The 19398-nt window shown below is 40.5% G+C and overlaps 1 protein-coding gene across 21 annotated transcripts in view; it reads left to right on the forward strand.

Annotated features, from left to right (window-relative positions):
• Positions 1 to 19398, forward strand: part of kcnma1a (potassium large conductance calcium-activated channel, subfamily M, alpha member 1a) — a 146328-nt gene that overhangs the window by 62790 nt on the left and 64140 nt on the right. For all 21 annotated transcript variants that reach the window (XM_069692731.1, XM_069692713.1, XM_069692714.1 and 18 more), the window contains exons 3-5: positions 6058 to 6119; positions 17949 to 18042; positions 18755 to 18866. In XM_069692731.1, coding sequence (XP_069548832.1) covers positions 6058 to 6119; positions 17949 to 18042; positions 18755 to 18866 — 268 coding nt within the window. The remainder of the gene's footprint in view (positions 1 to 6057; positions 6120 to 17948; positions 18043 to 18754; positions 18867 to 19398) is intronic.

Here is a 19398-nt window from a genome sequence, read left to right on the forward strand (position 1 = left end):
TAGCTGTCAGCAGACTGAGCCTCAGACAGTCTGAAGCAGACTTTCCAGTACTTTGATAGCCTGAGACTTGTCAAGGTTGTCTCAAAACCAAAGCTCTAAAGTGTCTCGAAAAGTATTTGATTTGATTTCTGTTGTTATTTTGGCCAAAATATTCTTAAATACATGACAGAAAATGCCTATAACAACTGTTGGTTACCTCTTTGTCCTTTGTTTATATTTTGAACACAAAAATGTGTATTCCTCCTATTATTAACAATTACCATCAACTTTTCTGAGCTGTCTGTGTTTGGCTATTCTTCTCCAACTGGTGACAACACTCTGGTATGAATTGGTATGCTTGTGGTACATTTTTTTCAGTCACACAGTGGGAATCTGTGGTCTGGGTTGAGTTATGCAGTGTGTGCCTGGAATATATAGTGTTTTTCTGACAGACTGTCAGATCATACCTACACCTGCGTAGCCGTCGAGAGCCCCTTGCCATTTGAGGCCAAGGGAAAGGGGAGATCAAGACGTGTGCGGATGTATGGATGTATGCCATCAATGTTTCATGGAGGTTTCATTTGTTGACATTCCCCCAGTGAGAGGCTCAGACTCTCACCTCGTGCTCCGACATGTGATTCTGTTTCCTAGTGTGTCTAAATCTGCATTAATGCTGCAGACCCACGAATGAAAATAGGAGTATGTGCTATGAAAGCAAACACTTGGAGTGGATGCAAATGTTTGCTCTGCAGTGCAAACATTGGAACAAGTTGATGGTTGAGTGATAGCTATAGAGTTGCATCTGTTTTCTGTTTCACTGTGATGTAAATTATTTGAAGAATATCTGTATAGAATATGAATTAATATTTACCCACAGCAGCTCTTATTGTTTGTTTGAAATTTGCTCTGAAAACAGATGTACTGTATATTTTTGGGGGATTGAAGCCAGAAAGCAGAAACAGTACGTTGCTTTGGCCCAAACTTTCCTTGGCTGTGGACCACTGAAATCCCTTCTGGCTGAGGCATCAATCAGACATGTTGGAGCTCCTCTTTATGGCTAACCCTGCGAGCCAGGCCGGATTAATGAACATGCTTATCCTGATGCCATGCAGTACTGACGGGCATTCTTGACTTCCCACCGAGGATTTCCACTAGTGTAATCTTGGGGAACCCACCAGGATTCTTAGAAAGTATTTTTTTTTACTACTGTTTGCCAGAAAGAAAACCAGACATAATCAAGTTCACGTTCTTTCTCATTTCTCTCTTAACTGCAATGATATTTGTTTTCCCGTCTTTGATGTTGACCTCTAGAAGCTCTGCAACAACAGCATACAAATCCGCACATCCGCACTGTCTCATTAGCCCCAAGCTTTTATTAATATTAATATACAAGTTTTTTTTTTTGAAATTTTTTTACTTTATAAATGAACTTTAAAAGCATCAGATTAAAACTTCCAAGTTTCTTACATGCACTTTGGACTAAGGTTTTATTGCAAATGATATGTGCCTAGTTGCACATCATTAAGGCTTCTTCGGCTTTGATGAACCGCTCGAGTTGCTGCAGGCAACATCAAGAAATATTGTTTTTGCATCATGATAAAGTACTTCGATTTTTCAGCTGTTTTTAAATAACCAAAAAAATACGACATTCCCATCTGGTTATTATCTGCAAACTGTATAATTAGATATATTTCTGTAAAATTGACTTGTGTGCAGGTGCGACTTCAGGCTCACTCGACTTAACACGGAGAAATGTCGAACTACGTCCTCCATCTTGATTACTTTGAACAGAAATATAGAGACAGGGGGCTTGGAGTCGGAGCGCTCTTGACCTGGGTCCTTGGCCTTAATGCAAAGCGATTATTCTGTACGTTGTCAGGCCACATCACCTGCCTGTGTGAGACTCGGCTGTCTCCTTGTCACAGGGTGCAGTTGAGGGGCAGAGGAAGTCATTAGACAGGATCCCTGTTGGCGCAGGAAGCCGTGTGTGAAATTTCGGCTCCGTTTTAGAGCACTTCTACGGGCAAACCGAGACGAGCGCTTGAAATTCTTTTCACTGACAGATCAACGGAGAACGTCGGACTCACGTGTGTTTATATATGTGCAAGATGGTGTTATTATGTGTTTACAATTCTAATGGTGCCATACGAGAGCTGCCACTTTCAGCCCGCTTGCATTGATGGAAACTGAAACCCAAACACATTGAAGTTCCCTCACACTTCTACGGGCAAACCGAGACGAGCGCTTGAAATTCTTTTCACTGACAGATCAACGGAGAACGTCGGACTCACGTGTTTATATACGTGCAAGATGGTGTTATTATGTGTTTACAATTCTAATGGTGTCATACGAGAGCTGCCACTTTCAGCCCGCTTGCATTGATGGAAACTGAAACCCAAACACATTGAAGTTCCCACACACACACACACACACACACACACACACACACACACACACACACACACACACACACACACACACACACACACACACACACACACACACACACACACACACACACACACACACACACACACACACACACACACACAATTTGTAGCTGCCCTGTTTACACTTCCAGCCTTCCAGTATGGTTGCCAAAGTGTACCTCGGAAAACATCTTGACAGATTTAGCTTTGCACTTTTTAAATATAGAAAGGGATATACCAATGAAAACCTACACGGCTATTAAAGAGAAAACGTAGACATCGCGTCCAAATGCTACTCCTCCTCTTGACATGACGCTGGCATATTCCAGTTGGTAACAAGTGTGACTCACTCATGCTATCTCACCACACGTGAATCATGAAATTGCGTGTACATAAACTGCCCCATCAAATGATTTACAACAATTATAGATGCAGCAGTTATATTGAACAATCCCTCCTTTATTTTTTAATTTTTCAATTTCTTTTGGAGGGGAAAGGAATGCCCCTCTTCCATTACCCTTTTCTAGATTTCCCCCGTGTGTTTATTGCGTTGGTCTTGATTTGCGGTGGCGGTTGCTCGGCTGGCTGTCCATGGTGGATTGTGGGTTTGAGGTCGAGAGCTAGCCCTTGTAGATATTATGTGAGAGATGGGGGGGGGGGAGGGTGGGTGGGTGGGTTGTAGGGGTGGACTGGCTGTCACAGTCGAATAACTGGGTCAGTTTAAGATGATGACGCTTCTTATCTCTTCAGCTCATCGCTCAGTGTTCGCTGTTAACTGCTCAGTTTTTCAGCAACCAAGCACTGCTCAGTCATTCTTCTCTCTGCCCTCTTTATCTCCCTTTCTTAACCCCTGCAGTCGAGGCACTAATAAACTCCAAGAAAGTGTCATTGCCCGTGCGTCTGTATGTACTATATATGTAATTCTATATTTATGTTTGAAATGGTGCATCTCCAAGTTAGGGCGGTTGGCAGTGCCACGTTTAAGAGAAAAAGACTTAAATTTGTGGTCGCGTTTCCTGAGATTTGCTGATGACTATTCAGGTTGTGTAATCCGCTTGGGTGGATTTTCTACTTGCTCTGCAGCCTTAAAAGAGTGTGTGAGCAATTTAGCTTTGCATTCCTAGAGTATTGTCAGGTTCAAAATGTATAGAGAACAGTTTTAAGTATCAAAATGGATGCAGCAGATATTTTATATTTTATTCCATGCACTCTTCTTTGTCAAAATCTGGTGCCTCCATCAGCCATAATGAGTCTTTTATTGTTTGAACAAGCTCCTTCCCATTTTATTATGGCATATTTTCTTTTACCAGAATTTTTTTTTTTACATTTACATGTTTACATTTTTTTTTTCGTTGCTCATAATAATTGTTACTAATTTACTAATTAATTAAGTGTGTGCATTGAAAAAAAAAAAAGAGACGTTCACATGGTGTTGAAATGAAACAAATGTCCTGAAGAGACATTGGACCCTCGAGCAATCCTTTAAAATGATTGATAAACATTCCCATGATGATCTAGACATGTGCTTGTTTCAGGCGGGATACTTTGTCAGATTTCACAAATAATTTCAGAAAATGATTTTTGAGTTTGGTGGTAACTCGGCTCGAGTTATGATTTGGAGCAATCTGAGAGATGTGGTGACACAGATCAAGCTGACTGAATGAACTCTGCCTCAGTTCTGTAGCGCACTTATTGGACTAAGGTCATGAGGGATTGGACAGAAAGGGGCTCGAGATTATAACTCATTAACTGCTGTGAAGCTCCATTATTGGTTATATTTTTATTTAGTTTGATTTGTGTGCGTACTTGTAATCATTGTGAGCGGATTTGGTATCAGACACCGTCATTGACCAGTTTATGACGTGTTTAGGGGTCAGCAGTGTTGGCACACTGCACCACAGAAGTATCTGTCCATACAAGAATAGACATCTATCCTCGTCCGACCGCCCCCGAGCAGAGCTGACTGTTTCAGTCCTCAGATGACCGGATGTATTAACCCGTGTATTTCTTCTCAAAACTCAAGCCACTTTATCAGACTTTACACAGCTCCGTAAGGAGCCAAAAAAAAAAAGCTTTACATTTGGTCCCCTGAAAGATTCAACTGCTCTTGTGTCAGTTTATTCAGTGTTGCCTTGGTGTTTAAAAGTGGCACCTGTAAAACGTACTATAGGCAGGCAATGGCCGTCTCTTGGGAAAAACACACAAGGCATGATTTGAATGAGATAATGCTTTCTAGGGAATGACTTACCTCTCCTAATCAGACCAGTGTAGGTCCTAGCATTTACTAAGCCTGATGTTATCGTAGAGTTTCATATTGAGCCTTCTCCTCGTCTCCTTTGTGTTGGAGCATCATTGATGTCTGTGGGCTTGTAAGGTTATTCCCTCCCTCGACAACTCGGAGCCCAGAATGGCCATCATCCTCTGTTCAAGCGGCATATTATTAAAAATGCAATGGGATGGGGCTGTTTACTTAATACCTCAGCCACAATGCACTGGATCAATACAAAGGACTATCACATAAAAGTAATCAAGCTCCCATCATCAATAATAAATGGCACAATCACCAGGAGCTCAATCCTCTATTGTGAGATGGCTGAATGGGAGAAAGGGGAGGAACAATTATGCATCGCCACATTGGTCAGCTGTTGCGAAGATGATGATTGTGATGACCGTGGCGATGATGGCGATGGGAATGTTTGCGAACACATTTTGCTGCAGGGGATTACTGTGCCACATGTTCCCATTTTCTGTGACAGTGTGGCACAAGAGGAAGCTAATATTTGCTATTAATGATTAATATCCAAACAGATCCTCAATTCTTCATCACCAAATTTGAATATAACTTTTTTGTTTGTCAGTGTTACATAGTATTGCTTTTTTAATTTTTTTAATTTTTTTTTTACAAGATCTGTCTACACATAACTATGATTTTCCAGTGATGCTGTGAGAGATTATGTTATATAAAAGTAATACATTCATTTTGTACATTTACTAATTGTTGCAGTACGGTCTGTGAAGTCTTGCTGTGCCAACAAAATTCTGTTTAAGACTGTAATCTCTTTTAAATAACTTGTTTAAAGGCTGGGCTCTTGCTGCTATTCCTGCTAGGTCCCATAATTTACTTTACCTTACTCATCTTAGACAGTCACTGAAACATTATGCAGACCAGAGTCCAGCAGGGTCACGATTTCACACAATGCAAGCATTGACTCAGCGCAGTAGCAGAGGAGTGCATGTCAACACTTGATAACTGTGCTCCTCTCTAAGCACTTCCTCTCAACACCCTAAACACACGTCGTTGCTGCTCTTCTCGTAAGTTGAACTTCCAAATGTGTTACCTAACTGTGCCTCCTGTAATTGTGCTGGCTTGACTTTAACACTGCCTGTATTTCAATAGGCTGTATTTGCTGACATGAGAGTGAGCATTCATTATTCAGCACATGCTTTTTGAAAATGTCCACCATTCTGCAACCTGCAGGAGGGAAGTCACTGTTTAATTACAGATGCTGTAACTAGTGTTGCCTATTGTGTCCACCTCAGCTGAACACAGCGCTTTGTTTACGATAAAGTACATTAATCAGCGTTGTTGGAAGACTTTTGCCACTCTGTGCATGAAAGTAATTTCTCTTCTGTCTCTGTATTTCCTCAGGTGGTGTTAGTCTTTGCGCTCAGCATCGGGGCCCTTGGAATATACTTTATAGACTCCTCAGAGTAAGTATCAATTTCATGACCCATCTGCTGAATTAAGTTGAATTTTCACTCGTGCTGCAACTGCAGTACTGATGACAAAATATTGACTAAATGAACTTTGTATGAACAGTATTTGTTGCATGCATTTACACTGGCCTTTACATTGTATTTGAATGATAGGTGCGCATGTGTGCTTACTCATCTCCACACAGTGCAATCTCTGAAATGCAAATGCTCATCTTCATACCCCCACAAGATCGCTGAAGCATGCACACATATTGTATGGACACACACACACACACACACACACACACACACACACACACACACACACACACACACACACACACACACACACACACACATCTGCATCTCAGGATTTGTCAATGGGAGGCCTTTTAGTTGCTATGGTAACAGAGATAGGCAGATACTGTGTGTGTTGGGGATCTTGTTCTATGACACGGAGTGTGGGTATTGTCAGTTTATGCGTATCCCTGGCTGGCAGTCACCCAGGGACAGATTGCAGGCCTGGCACCTCTCCGATAACAATTGCAGCCACTTTCACACCATCCATACTCAAACTGTACCTTTGAAGGGATAGTTTAGATAGTCTTTTTTTTTTTTTTAATTTAAATTTTTTTATATTTTTTATATTCATCCTGATAAAGATATTGTTTCACAGTCAGACTAGGGAGTATAAAGGCCACGGTATTAGGTAAACATGAGGCAGCTAACAACATGTTACACAACCTAATGCACTTTGGTGGTGTGGTATTATATATCAAAAGGTACTCCAGTGTGTACAATAGAGATATTTAACTGTTTATTCATGAGAAAAATAATTTTACGATTTATATCACTGCGTACTGTATGTAAGTTTTGGGTTACAGTGTTTTTGTTTTCTGCTTTTGATGCAGACTTTTTTACTTTTTCATATTGATTACTATTCCTTTTGTACATCTCTTTCCCATGCTAGTCAACAATTAAAAAAATAATAAAAAAAGGCAAAACACAACAATCAAATGTCTTTTTTCCCCTCCTCCAGGCTAGTTTAATTTATTGTTATACTTTATATAGACAGCGGTGGCCTGTCATTTCATTTTCAAATAATAACAAAAGTTGGAAATCAAATCACCAAAAATGCTTGACAGTGCCCTGCACACTAACTCTGTGTGCCTTTCACTATTTCAAGTGCCATTGATTTACCAAAATAAAGCTTGAAATATTTACTGCAGTGTCTGGGGTTATGGACTGTTGATTGTAAAGGGACCACAACATATTGTCCATACATATAATATACTGTGTGGTACATTGTCATCAAATGAATTATTTTCTTGGCTGCTGTGCGCAGTGTTATCGTTAGCTAACGTCTGTAGTTTGTTTTTGCTTTAATACAGTGTCTGTTAACTGTGAAATTATGTTCCTGAGGGAACCGAGAGTCTGAAACAGGGAAACAGGGTTAGAGATGTAAAATTCGCAAAAGAAGTAAATCCAAAATGCAATCCCTCTTGTGCAGTCTTATCTCCTAACAGCAGTGGAAAATTATTCCTGGCATGACTCCAATCACCCATTTGTACCTCAGGATAAAAACCTTTACGTCCTCCTCCTCCTCATGTCTGTCTCTCGCTGCTTTCCACTGTTGTCCCCTTTTAGTTTTCCTCTCAGCCTCTGGCATATTTTTTAAAGAGGGGAGATCAAGGCACAAATTTTAACATTATTTGTATAATCTTCTTCAATAAAATGGTGATTACTAGGGATTCTAAAAAAAAAAATGCACTCAAACCACTTAATGGCCATGTTAATGATCGAATAATCAGTGATGAATCATTCAACTTATAACAATCACAGAGAACCTTTTGGGTGCAGACAACACGACTTACTGCAGTTATGGTGAAATTTGGCCTCAAATATGCCATCAGCAGCTTTGTCAGGATCAGGAGATGCTAAATATTGCAGCACATATCAAAATTGATGTGCATATATATTTTACATGCTACATTGCACTGTGCTCATTACATTGTGAGAAGTCATGATAGATCCATAAAAGATGTCTGGAAAAGAGGTCTAGAAAGAATATGAAATGATCCACAGGTGTCAGGCGAACCTCACATCAGTACTCCTCCTTAAATGAGAAACATTGATAAGCTATGAGACAACAACGGTGGAAGGTTGAAAACATGAGGTTTTCAGAAATGTACTGTGCCAAAACTTCAAACCCCCGGGGTAAAACAAAAAAAAAAAAAAAAAGGGAGTATAGTCAAAGCATATTTAAAGCGCTGTTTGGTTTAGCTGCAGAGCTGTAAATTCTCTTTGTAGTGTTTCCTCATTGCATCGAGTATGTTACAGTGCACACTTTCGAGTGTATTTCGATGTGAGTTGGCTTCCCCAGGGCATTGCCCTGATCTCTGTGTGCTCCCATTAAGCAAAGGCCCTCATCACCGTGATTAGCTCAAGCTTGTCACTTGAGTGTGTACATCCTCTCAGGGGGGCTACTGATCAAACCAAAGCAGGTCCATGCAACTCTGGAGGTTTTGACATCCTAAAGAGGGCCGGGCTTGTGCTACAGCGATGCTTTCACTACAGCAGCCGAAGCCTCTTGTGTGCTCTACACCAAGTGTTACTTGTCAGAGAGCCGAACTGATACTAGATCTTATTCAATTATGTTTTGCTATTTGCTGTAACATCTAATAGAAAAAGTTGCCAACGTCAAAATAATCTAGGTCATCTTGGGCAAATGGTTATCAATTTGTCCACACTTTCCGACACAGGTAAACAATTTTAATCTCTGTTTTTGAATTTGTGAAGCCCATTTGATCCAAGAACAAACTGTGCAGGGACACAAATATTGACATACACTCTTCTTCTGATTATCTCCTTGTGTGTAGTGTTGCAAATGCATGCATCCATACACTACAGTGAACTGACTCCCGTTCTTTACCCCGTGCTCACATGCTAAAAGTGCTCTAGAGACGTCCTTCTACTCCAGCCAGCTTTTTTGCCACTAAATGTTAATGACTGAGGAATGAACAAGCGCAGACTTATAGGTCACCCCTTTAATGGTGTGCAATTACTCTACCAAATATCGAGGGTCTTATGGTACAGAGTCATGAACTATTCAGGGCTCAGTGGTTTGCTCTCCACCCCTCCCCCCCTCCTTCCCTTACAATCTACTGTTTTGGCCATCGGATGAAGTGAACATCATTCTGAAATTGTCTGTGAAAAAGGCAACAGTAATGGGGAGGATTATGGTTCAGTCCCTGTGGTGACAGCGAGAAGAGACATGTGGTGGAATAAGTGCATGTGGGTTGGACCTCGGGAGGCTGGAGCTGCATGATGAGCTTTTATGTCCACTTCTGTGATGCACGGTAGCCCCTTGGGGCAGGGACACACTTACACGCTGGGTAAAACGCCTCGGAAAACGTACCTTTCTGGAGGCCGGGCACCGGTCTCCTAGGAGCTGTTTTGTCTCTACCTCTCTGCAGGTGGGATTTTCCTGGCATGAGTTTTGTTGGCCGATAGTCCGCAGCAAAAATCCACAGAAAAACACAGCAGAGCCTTCCGTGGAAGCAGGGAGACAGAGTTTGAAAGGAGGGAATTGTTAATTGGATGCCCTCCCAGTTGAGCACAGAGATTACTTGTCATTGACTTGGCAACCATGATGTTGTTAAGAGGACTGTTTTTTTTTTTTTTTTTTTTTTGAATGAATATGTAGCTTCACTGAAAATGACTGTCCATCTGTTTGTTTTCACAAAGTGGTTGTTTACCACAGAGCACACGATAATGCATGATGAGGCACTGCCTTTTCTGTTCCTCTGCAGCAGACTTTACTTGCCAAAGTAATGCTATTTTGGTGATGTTTTCAATGGGAGGATACTGCGTCCTCTCCCGCCCACATCTGAATCTGCTTTAATACCTTGGCTCATCCCTCATCCTTCATCCCTTCTTTTTCCTCCTCTGTGCTCCCATGAAACAAAGAGGAATGTAGGACAAAGTCTCTGCAGGCTGCTCTTAAAGGGATGCCCTTGTTCCTGCTCCACTTCTGTTTCTATTTCGCTCCTCTCTCGATCCATCCATGTCACCCATGCAGACTTTTGCATGCGCACGCTTGCATAGTCACGTTAACTTTGCTAAAGCGCACGTGCACACGGACGCACAAACGCGATTTTGACTCGGTCTGAGAGGCCTCATAAGCAGCATCTTGTCCCTGTAACTCTATCATTAGTGTGAGATCAATGACAGCACTGAAAAAAGAAACAGTGCCTGATGACTAATTAATGGGGTAAGGTGAGAAATATGGCTGAGCTGAGAGACAGACTTGGCAGACTTTGTAGCGATGAAGGGTGGCCTATAGAAGGACCTCTCCTTCTGAGGGTGTTGACAGTACCTGCCTGGTTGCTGTGTCTGGATAGAAGACTTCAGTCTCATCTTAGATCAGAGAAGACCGTCTAACAATATAGTTGAAAATATTCCCGAGGGGCTTTGGATTTAATCCACAAACTGCAGCAGTAAAAAAAAAAAAAAAAAGACTCATTTCAAAAGCTAATTTTCACTAATTTTCAAAAATCTAGCCTACTTGAGATTAAATACCATTTTATTACTTTTACCCACACTTGCAGAGGGATTTTCACTCACTCTGGAAAACGAGAGAATCTTAAATGTCAACATCACATTTAGAGATGATAAGCTCTGTGAATGTTGTGGAACTTTACCTAAGGACTTTTATCATTATGCGCTAAAATGAAACTTTTTAATTGCTTTTGATGTCTGAGCATGACCTGAGAACATTTCACGCCCCCAGAGTCTTGCTTAGCTTGCATGTGGAGAAGCCATACATTAATGTGATGGTATAACATGTTGGCCCTAAAGTGTCAGTCTAATGAGAGAGGAGTTTACCCTCTGATGCAGTGCATGAAACACTGATTAAGGTCTAATGAAATAAATTACTTGAGACATGATTAGTAGAGTCACTGCAATTTGTTTATCTCTTTGTTGATCAAAGTTACCATGGTAAATTGCTGTTGCAAAGGGCCTTTATATTACCATGGTGACTTTGAAAAACAATTTTTTTTTCCCCCTTCTTTTTCTAATATCCCGCAGTGCCGGGTTATTTTTAGACCACAGCGGGAGCCACTTCAAAACGCTCAGTTAATTTAACAAAGCCGGGATGATACTGAAATGTTTTAAGTGCCTTTGTGACGTTTTTAGGAATTTGTAGCCACAATGTCAGTTCAGGTCTTTCAGCTTGTGATCCCCTTTAGTATTTTAGAAAAAGGGAAAAAAAAGAAATTAATGGATGTTGTTACCAAATGCTCCTGAGTGAGTTTATATCACTTTTACTTCATTCCAGAATTTACTATATGCCACTTTTAATATTTTATTATATCAACTGGACTTCACATGCAGCCAGAAAAAACAAAAACAAGAAAACATGCAATTTTGATTATAGTGACCAAATTATTTTGCATAATCACATAGATCATAAATGATCAACACATGGATCGTGCACATTAACACAGTATTTTAGCCTCTACTTTACTATCACACAATTGTTCCATTGATTGAGTTTGCATTGCCACCACAAATGTACCGGACCGACAGGCCGAGACCCACGGTCAAGTTCAACTGTTGGGCTCATAATGAAAGACCCAAAAGCACAACACAAAACAGGCAGGGAAGAGTAAGAGAGGCAGGTCTGAAAGAACATGAGAATCATACAGTGGGAACAGAGACGACAACAGTAGGAATGAATGGCAAAATGGCAAACCGTGACATCAACAATTTTCACACCAGAAATGTTTTTGTGAAACACCCTTAAATCACAATTTATTTATTTTGTATCATCCGGGTTTGATTTCCAATTATTTTTCATCAATTTTTAATGTCTCAATGCTGTGATGAACCAAGAAGCCAGCTTGTGATGCTTCAAAATGTGAGAACTACTTTTAGATAAGGATTTAAATTAAAGCAGCATTTCTGTAGAATAAATTCTTTGAAATGTATCTACAATTTCTGAGTCCTCGGGGGTGAATTTCTTTTCTTTATGAGGGGAGTTTGGTGATTTGTTTAATAATTACTTGATTAATGCATTATTTTCCTACTGCCTGAAGGTTATTTTACTTGAGGAGATCAAAATGCATTGATTAAATGACCTGAAAATAGACCAAATAAAACCTAGCACCACCAACTTCATTCGCTTGACAACATTTAACCAGTGTGTTGATAAGGACGTTCACTTTTGGCACCACAGCATTTTATCTCTTAATTTGTTTGTCTTCAAAAGAGGAGTGTTGTGATGCGTGTAATTTAGCGGTAACAGTGGCTTTGGAATAATTTAACCATACACACATTTCAGTGGGGTTCCTTTTTTTTTTTTTTTTTTTTTTTTTTTTTACCTTATTGTCCTTATTATACTATCATTTACTCTTTTTTCTCTCTAACTGAATTCACTACATTTTATTGTATGAAACTGTGTTTTCTCTTAGTGATGGGCTGTTTTCATTCACATACAGCTTCAGACTAAAATAGATAACGTGTTTGTAGAGGAGATGCCTGAAGCGGAGTGCAAGTCATTTGCATTCAGATGAAAAAAATTTAGTTCTGTATTTTTAGCTTCCCAGGAGAGGTTTTATTTGCCCATTGCCCTTGTAGGTACGGAAGTATTTCTAATTTTAGTAATGGTGCCTTGACCTTAAATCAATCATAAAGGTACAAACCTTCTTTCTACTTTACCGCCCCCGCCCTGCATGTACGTGTCCCTTGTATGTATATGCAGTACTCTCCGGAGGAATACTGCATTTAAAGTCGGACATTCAAATATCATCCTCAATGCATTACTATTTTTCTGTTTGATTGTACGCATTGATTGAAAGTGTTGTTTTGCATACTAAATAATCGGACTATGAATATGTAACAATCCAAGATGCCTATGAGCTTACAAGAGCGGTAAGACATTTCTGAGAAGAATGACTCAGATTTGGTGTGTGTTGCACTGCGATTGTGAGCATTAGTCAAGCTGGCAGCAGTGTGTTGATGCTGTTTTCTCAGGGGGGAAACCTTGCTGTTGTTCCTGCAGTTAGCCAAGGTCATGTGCAGGCTAACGAAGGACTGGCTCGTGCTGACTGACTGTAGGTGCACAGGACTATTTTTAGGACATCATCATCAACACACTCTGTTGCCCTTGAGAACAAATTAGTTCTGGTTGTGTTTTTTTCAGAGGCAGAGTTCCTGGTCAGAGGAGGTTGAAGGTGGGCAAGTATTTGATGTCCTGAAATAGACTTACATGCTCTGCAGGTCTCCCCTTAAGCGATCGTGGCTCTGCCCTGTGTGTAGACATGTATGTACGTTAGTGCGAGCTTAGCTAATAAGCAGAGGACTAGTGGGATGCGGGCATTCACCAAGTGACACATAAGAGGCCAAGAGTTTAAACTCAGGAATTTCAGAGCAATTTCACTGTGAGTTTGAAGAACAAAACATGTTTACACGTAGGTCCTCCACCCTTTCTCTCTCTAGCTTTTTGTATCTTCCGCTCTTCTTCCTATGTCACTACCTGTCTTCTTTCCTTATCTAAACTCTACATTTCCTTCTTTCTTTCTTTCTTTCTTTCTTTCTTTCTTTCTTTCTTTCTTTCTTTCTTTCTTTCTTTCTTTCTTTCTTTCTTTCTTTCTTTCTTTCTTTCTTTCTTTCTTTCTTTCTCTCTCTGTCCCTCTCTTGTCTTCTCTTCCTGTCAGGCAGGATGGTGTAACCCCAGGCAGTGCCTGGGCTTAAGGAGTAATAAGAACTGTAGTGGGCAGATCTATTTTCTGCGGGACACTTGACTGCATGTGACCAGGAATCCCTTGTGATTGCAGAGTGTGAAGTGACATTGAAAGCAGGAATCAGGATTTTGTCTTGTCTTACATGCTCTTGGTGAAGGAAGGCGACACAGATAGTGGGACTCAATAAGAGAAAGATCTTCACAGTACAATGAAATCCAATACAAAAGCTGTGCAAAGCATAACACATTACACAAAGCGTATTATGCTTTTTGTTCAGTTGTTCAGATTTTGCATGAAGTTATTCGCTACTTCATTTCGGATGTAAAAGTCAGAAGTGCCACACTCGGACATTCACACCGGCCTTGTTAGTTGCTGCAATGACACCGGACTTTGCTAATGAATTATCCAAAGTGATTTATGTTAGGATTTATTTATTAAGACCATGGTTTTTGCAAATGTATTGTGTTATATATAATTGGGCAGCACAATGGTGCAGTGGTTAACGCTGTCAGGTTTTGGCTTTGAACGTTAGTTGGCATTTGAAGACGGAGCCTGTTGCATTAGCTCCGCCCACCCTCTCAGTGAAACAGCCACTGCTAGGTGAAGAAAAATTGCTTCACTAACTGTGCGTTGTTTGTGATTTTTCCCAGGTACGGCGTCACTAACACCCAGACTGTTCAGATCTTCATACCGCAAATTCAGGGACTTTTATCAGCGGGCCACAGGCTCAAACACTGTTGTGTTACCTCATTCGGCGATAGATAAGACATTTTGTTTGAGATTATTTAAATTTTTTAACCTGCATGCATTTATTTTTTTTAAAGCTACTTTAGAGAAGTTTGACAAGCTGTTAACACAACATTGGCATACAGTATTATCACCTTTTATAATTGTCAGGAAAACTAGCCGGCCCTTGAGCCGCTAAATACTCCACAAAGTTCACCAAGTAATTCCTCGCTTTGTCGGCCTTTCCCTGGTGCTGGCAGGTAGTGTACTGTCAGCTTTTTAGCTGAAAACAGCTACCTGCCGTGGCTGGAAATGAGGTTGATGTGAGCTGTGTTATTGATTAGTGCAGCTTTAAATTAAATACAAATGCTTTCAAATTTTGCTTTCAAATTAACAGGTGAAAGATGTCTCACTATTAAGCGATCTGAGTGTAGGTGATGCTCTACGTATACAGTACATGTAAATCCATGTATTTGCTCATCTGTGTGTGGGATTTTGTCTGAGAAAGTGCTTATCTTGATGCAGGTATGACTTGCCGTAGTCAACTCTTTATTTTTTTCTTTCACTGCTTGGGAAGCTCTCCCATGCTGTACCGATGTAGCCGTTAAGTAAGTGAGGTTTATTTGTATGTCACCTTTCACAGATATAAAATCACAGAGTGCTTCGCAATAATAAAACAGCCCACAAACAGCACGACTAAAAATGACTAAATTCAAGTTCTTGGAGTGTAGCCATTGTGTTGTCTTATCAAGCCAAATCAAGCCAAATTCAGTGACCCACACTGGCCCTGCTGTGCGCCGCCATGTTCCCTCTCTGTTATCGAGAACGCTGTGGGTCACATGACTGTAGATGAGCGGTTGTTTAGAATTAGGCCAGAGCTGAGCCCAAGGGGAAATACCACAGTGACCACTCCAAATGGTGTCTTCAGTATGCACCATCTGTGTGTGTGTGTGTGTGTGTGTGTGTGTGTGTGTGTGTGTGTGTGTGTGTGTGTGTGTGTGTGTGTGTGTGTGTGTGTGTGTGTGTGTGTGTGTGTGTGTGTGTGTCTGTCTGTCTGTGGGTGTTTAGGCTTATGTGCTTGTGCATCGACTTGCACGGCGGTTCATAAGCGTCAGCTGAGGTTTCTAATCAGTTTTTGAAGTGAGGGGAGATGAGTGCAGCGTTTAAATGCGTGCGATTCAATTGTGTGTGTGTGTGTGTGTGTGTGTGTGTGTGTGTGTGTGTGTGTGTGTGTGTGTGTGTGTGTGTGTGTGTGTGTGTGTGTGTGTGTGTGTGTGTGTGTCTGTGTCTGTGTCTGGCCTGGTTCAACCTGGCGGCCATATCTAGAGAAAAAAAAATTACCGCAGGAATATTGTGCATACTTAGGCTGGATGTATGATTCATGACAGGGTTGTAAGCTTGTTTAGTTTGATGCTCATAGACTCACATAGAGACTCTTTTCTGGTGGCTAAATAATTGAGCATTTTCCCCAGATCGATGTGAAGTCCTTTGAAGGGTGAGAGGCGAGTTAACGTCTGTCCAGAGGCTGATGGCACATTATCAGTAAATGCCTTTGAGACAAATAAAATCATTTTTTAAAAACAATTGCTGCATAATCCAGCCTCATTCTGTTCATCTTGGCACCGGGACGGAGTTTTATATCATCTTAATCACATCAGTCCTTAGGATATGCTCAAGACAGGCCACACACTCATGAATTATAAGTTGGATCATCCTCTTCGAGCAATATGTATTCTCTGGGATGTCTGTACTCAGTCAACCGTTATAACGGAGCGTCATGTGATGAAATGTCTGATGTTAACTGAAAGATGATTAAGCCTCAATCCCCTCAACCTCTGGAGGTTCTCATTATGCAGGAAACTCTATTCTGAATCTCACACTGCGTCCCTATGCGCTCCGTGCATACAGATGTATACTTTAACGTTTAATTTGATCGTATAGGACTTGTAACTGTATACTCTTGTAATAGCGTTGTGCGTGTGTGTGTGTGTTCCCTTGCCAGTCTATAAATTCCCAAAGGGTGCCTATAGGCAGCCAAACCACTATACATATTTATGCTTTTCCCACACTGGGATTTCCTTATTATTCTGGGAGCAAAATGATATAGGCCCTTGACCAAGTGAAGAATGGGGTGTGCACACTGCCTGTTATTGTTTTTGTTGTGAGCACCCACTTGCTAATGGTTCATCATCACATGGTAAATATGAAGATGGATGATGTGACAGACCAGACAGATCACAGCTCATTTATCATCATCTGCCTCTTTTTTTTTTTTTTTAAAGCAACACCAGGGGAGCTATTGCATTCTCTTTGCAGTCTCTTCATATGAAGGGATAACTTTTGGAATATTTGTGTTTGACAGACTCTGAATAATGTATGCATGCTGAAAGTGCTGTCACATCAAAGCAACTACCAGTTTCATTTTATTTTCAGCTGTTTCATCTGTATGTGACTGACTTCACAGCTTTCATCTCACCCTATGGCCCCCTAGGGATCGGTGGAGGAACTGCAGGGTGTCATTGAAACTCAAACTGGTATCAGTAAATTGGTATTAATGAATAATCTCATTTAAAGACAATGTTTCTAAGTCCATATTTTGATCAAATTATTTTACATTCTGGTGGTGTCTCCGTATCTGTAAAAGTATTACTGGCAAGCATTGGTCAGTTTAGTCTGCTGTCATTGGTCAGCGTCATTTGACCTTGACAGCTTCAAGCTGGCTGTTGTTACCAAAGCAGTTTCCCATCAGTCCTGTGAGCTGAGCTGAGGAACCGAGGTGATCAGAATCAGGCCATATATGGCTAAAGAACAAAAAAAAGACAATTTATAGCAACAACTTCAGATTATCCTGGTATTTAAAGGTGAAAGATAAACCATAATCTTTTGGTGAAATCATATTTTGATATGATCAGTTTTTTTGTTTTACCAAATTATGTTGGTTCATTTTAACTAAATAAATATTGATTGAAAACTGAATAAAGTGAAATTTCACTCATATTTTTGTTTTATATGCTCTGACTGATATAATGCATTTCCATTTAATACAGGTTGTCACATTGAGCAGGAGTCTGATGTTATTTTGCATATATTACACATATATTACGCATATTGTGACAAATATGCAAAATATTGTTTTTAATATTGATTTCACCCATATTACTTGCTCATTAACCTGCTGGAAAAAACAAACAAAGAAAAGATGTCAAGAAATGACATTCTTTTAATGGAAATAATGGAAAGGTCTGCAGTATTTACCACTTGTGTGTTTAGAATAGGAAAAGAGATGGAAGAACCTTCTCTACTGTAACAGTTCAAGAGTCTTTCCCCTCGTAATAATGTTCTTTTCTCTCCTTCTGTCTCTGCTCTCCAGTCCTATAGAATCCTGCCAGAACTTCTACAAAGATTTCACGTTACAGATCGATATGGCCTTCAACGTCTTCTTCCTTCTTTACTTTGGCCTGCGGGTAAGCTGGCACACGTGCATGCATGCTCAGTCATGCACACAAGCATACACTCAGTCATACATGCATAATGCTGTGCACACTTATGGCCAATACATACTATTAAATGCAGTGGCACGAACAATATGCACAGTTATGTGGGCATTGTTTTACATACTGATCATTAAAATCTGCAGCATCCGACAGAAAGATCCTCTATGCTTGTTGTTCTCATTAATGCACAACACCCCAGTTTAATGATTTTCTTTTCCTAATTTACCATAAACAATAAAATATTTTCATTTTCAAATTTTTGTAGAAAAATAATAATTTGAGGCTCAACATTCTTAAAGGTCAACTAACTATACTTATACATAAGCAGTCACCCAACTAAGTTGTCTACGAATTCTCCCATAGCATGCCTTTGGTTTAGGCTGACACTGTTGTAATGATGTTGCTAGCATGGCTGTCATGCTACAGCAGCATTGCAGTGGCGCAAACGCAAGTTGACATCCTGAATAAATGAATAAATAAACTCATAAGCTGCTTACACCACTAACTGTTTGCATGACTCAGCAAGTGGGGTGAAGCGTTTGTCATTTTATATAGGATGTCAGCGTTGACAAAGGGAGACACAGCAGTTTTGCATGTCGGAGTGATGGTGTCTTCGTCTAACATTAAAATTCAGTTGTCATTTTGAATGCCATCTTTGTTTTTTGTTTCTTTTTCTTGATAGTTTATAGCAGCCAATGACAAACTGTGGTTCTGGCTGGAGGTCAACTCAGTGGTCGACTTCTTCACCGTTCCTCCTGTGTTTGTCTCCGTCTACCTAAACAGAAGCTGGCTTGGTAAGTTTGCTTTGTGCTCTTTCTTTCTGTGACTTCCACACTCCGTTTCATGAATCCGTTGTTTAGCTCAAACTGTATAGCCTTGTCACTTCTTGCTTTCTTTCACCATTTTTAAAATTTTCTCACTCCTGGTTTTTTTTTTTTTTTTAAAAGAAAAGATTTTGCCCTCTATCTTTGCATGTCACCCCTCCTTTTATCACTCCCCATCTCTCTATTTGCCTCCCTGTCCCACCCCTCTATTTCCCCATTACTGGGAGCATGTCTCTGAGGCCCTCTTGCTTGGGGCTGCAGTCAACTTTCATTCATCATTGAAAGTGACAGGGCTGGGTTCCTCTGATGTTTCAGGGAACACAGACACAGCTGAGTGGATGGACTAATGATAGTCAAAGTGACTCAGAATGAGGCTGTGGTTCTGTCTGTCTGTCTGTCTGTCTCTGTGTGTGTGTTTTTGTGCTTTAGATTCATTAGTAATCGCTGTGTTGAGGCGTTGCACCTGGAATACCTCACAGCGGTCCATAACTGCCATCTAATG

Source organism: Brachyistius frenatus, unplaced genomic scaffold (assembly GCF_029030835.1).
Source record: "Brachyistius frenatus isolate BFR_SWC_R1_liver_20210118 unplaced genomic scaffold, ASM2903083v1 Contig_13, whole genome shotgun sequence".
In the NCBI taxonomy this organism is placed as follows: Eukaryota; Metazoa; Chordata; class Actinopteri; family Embiotocidae; genus Brachyistius; species Brachyistius frenatus.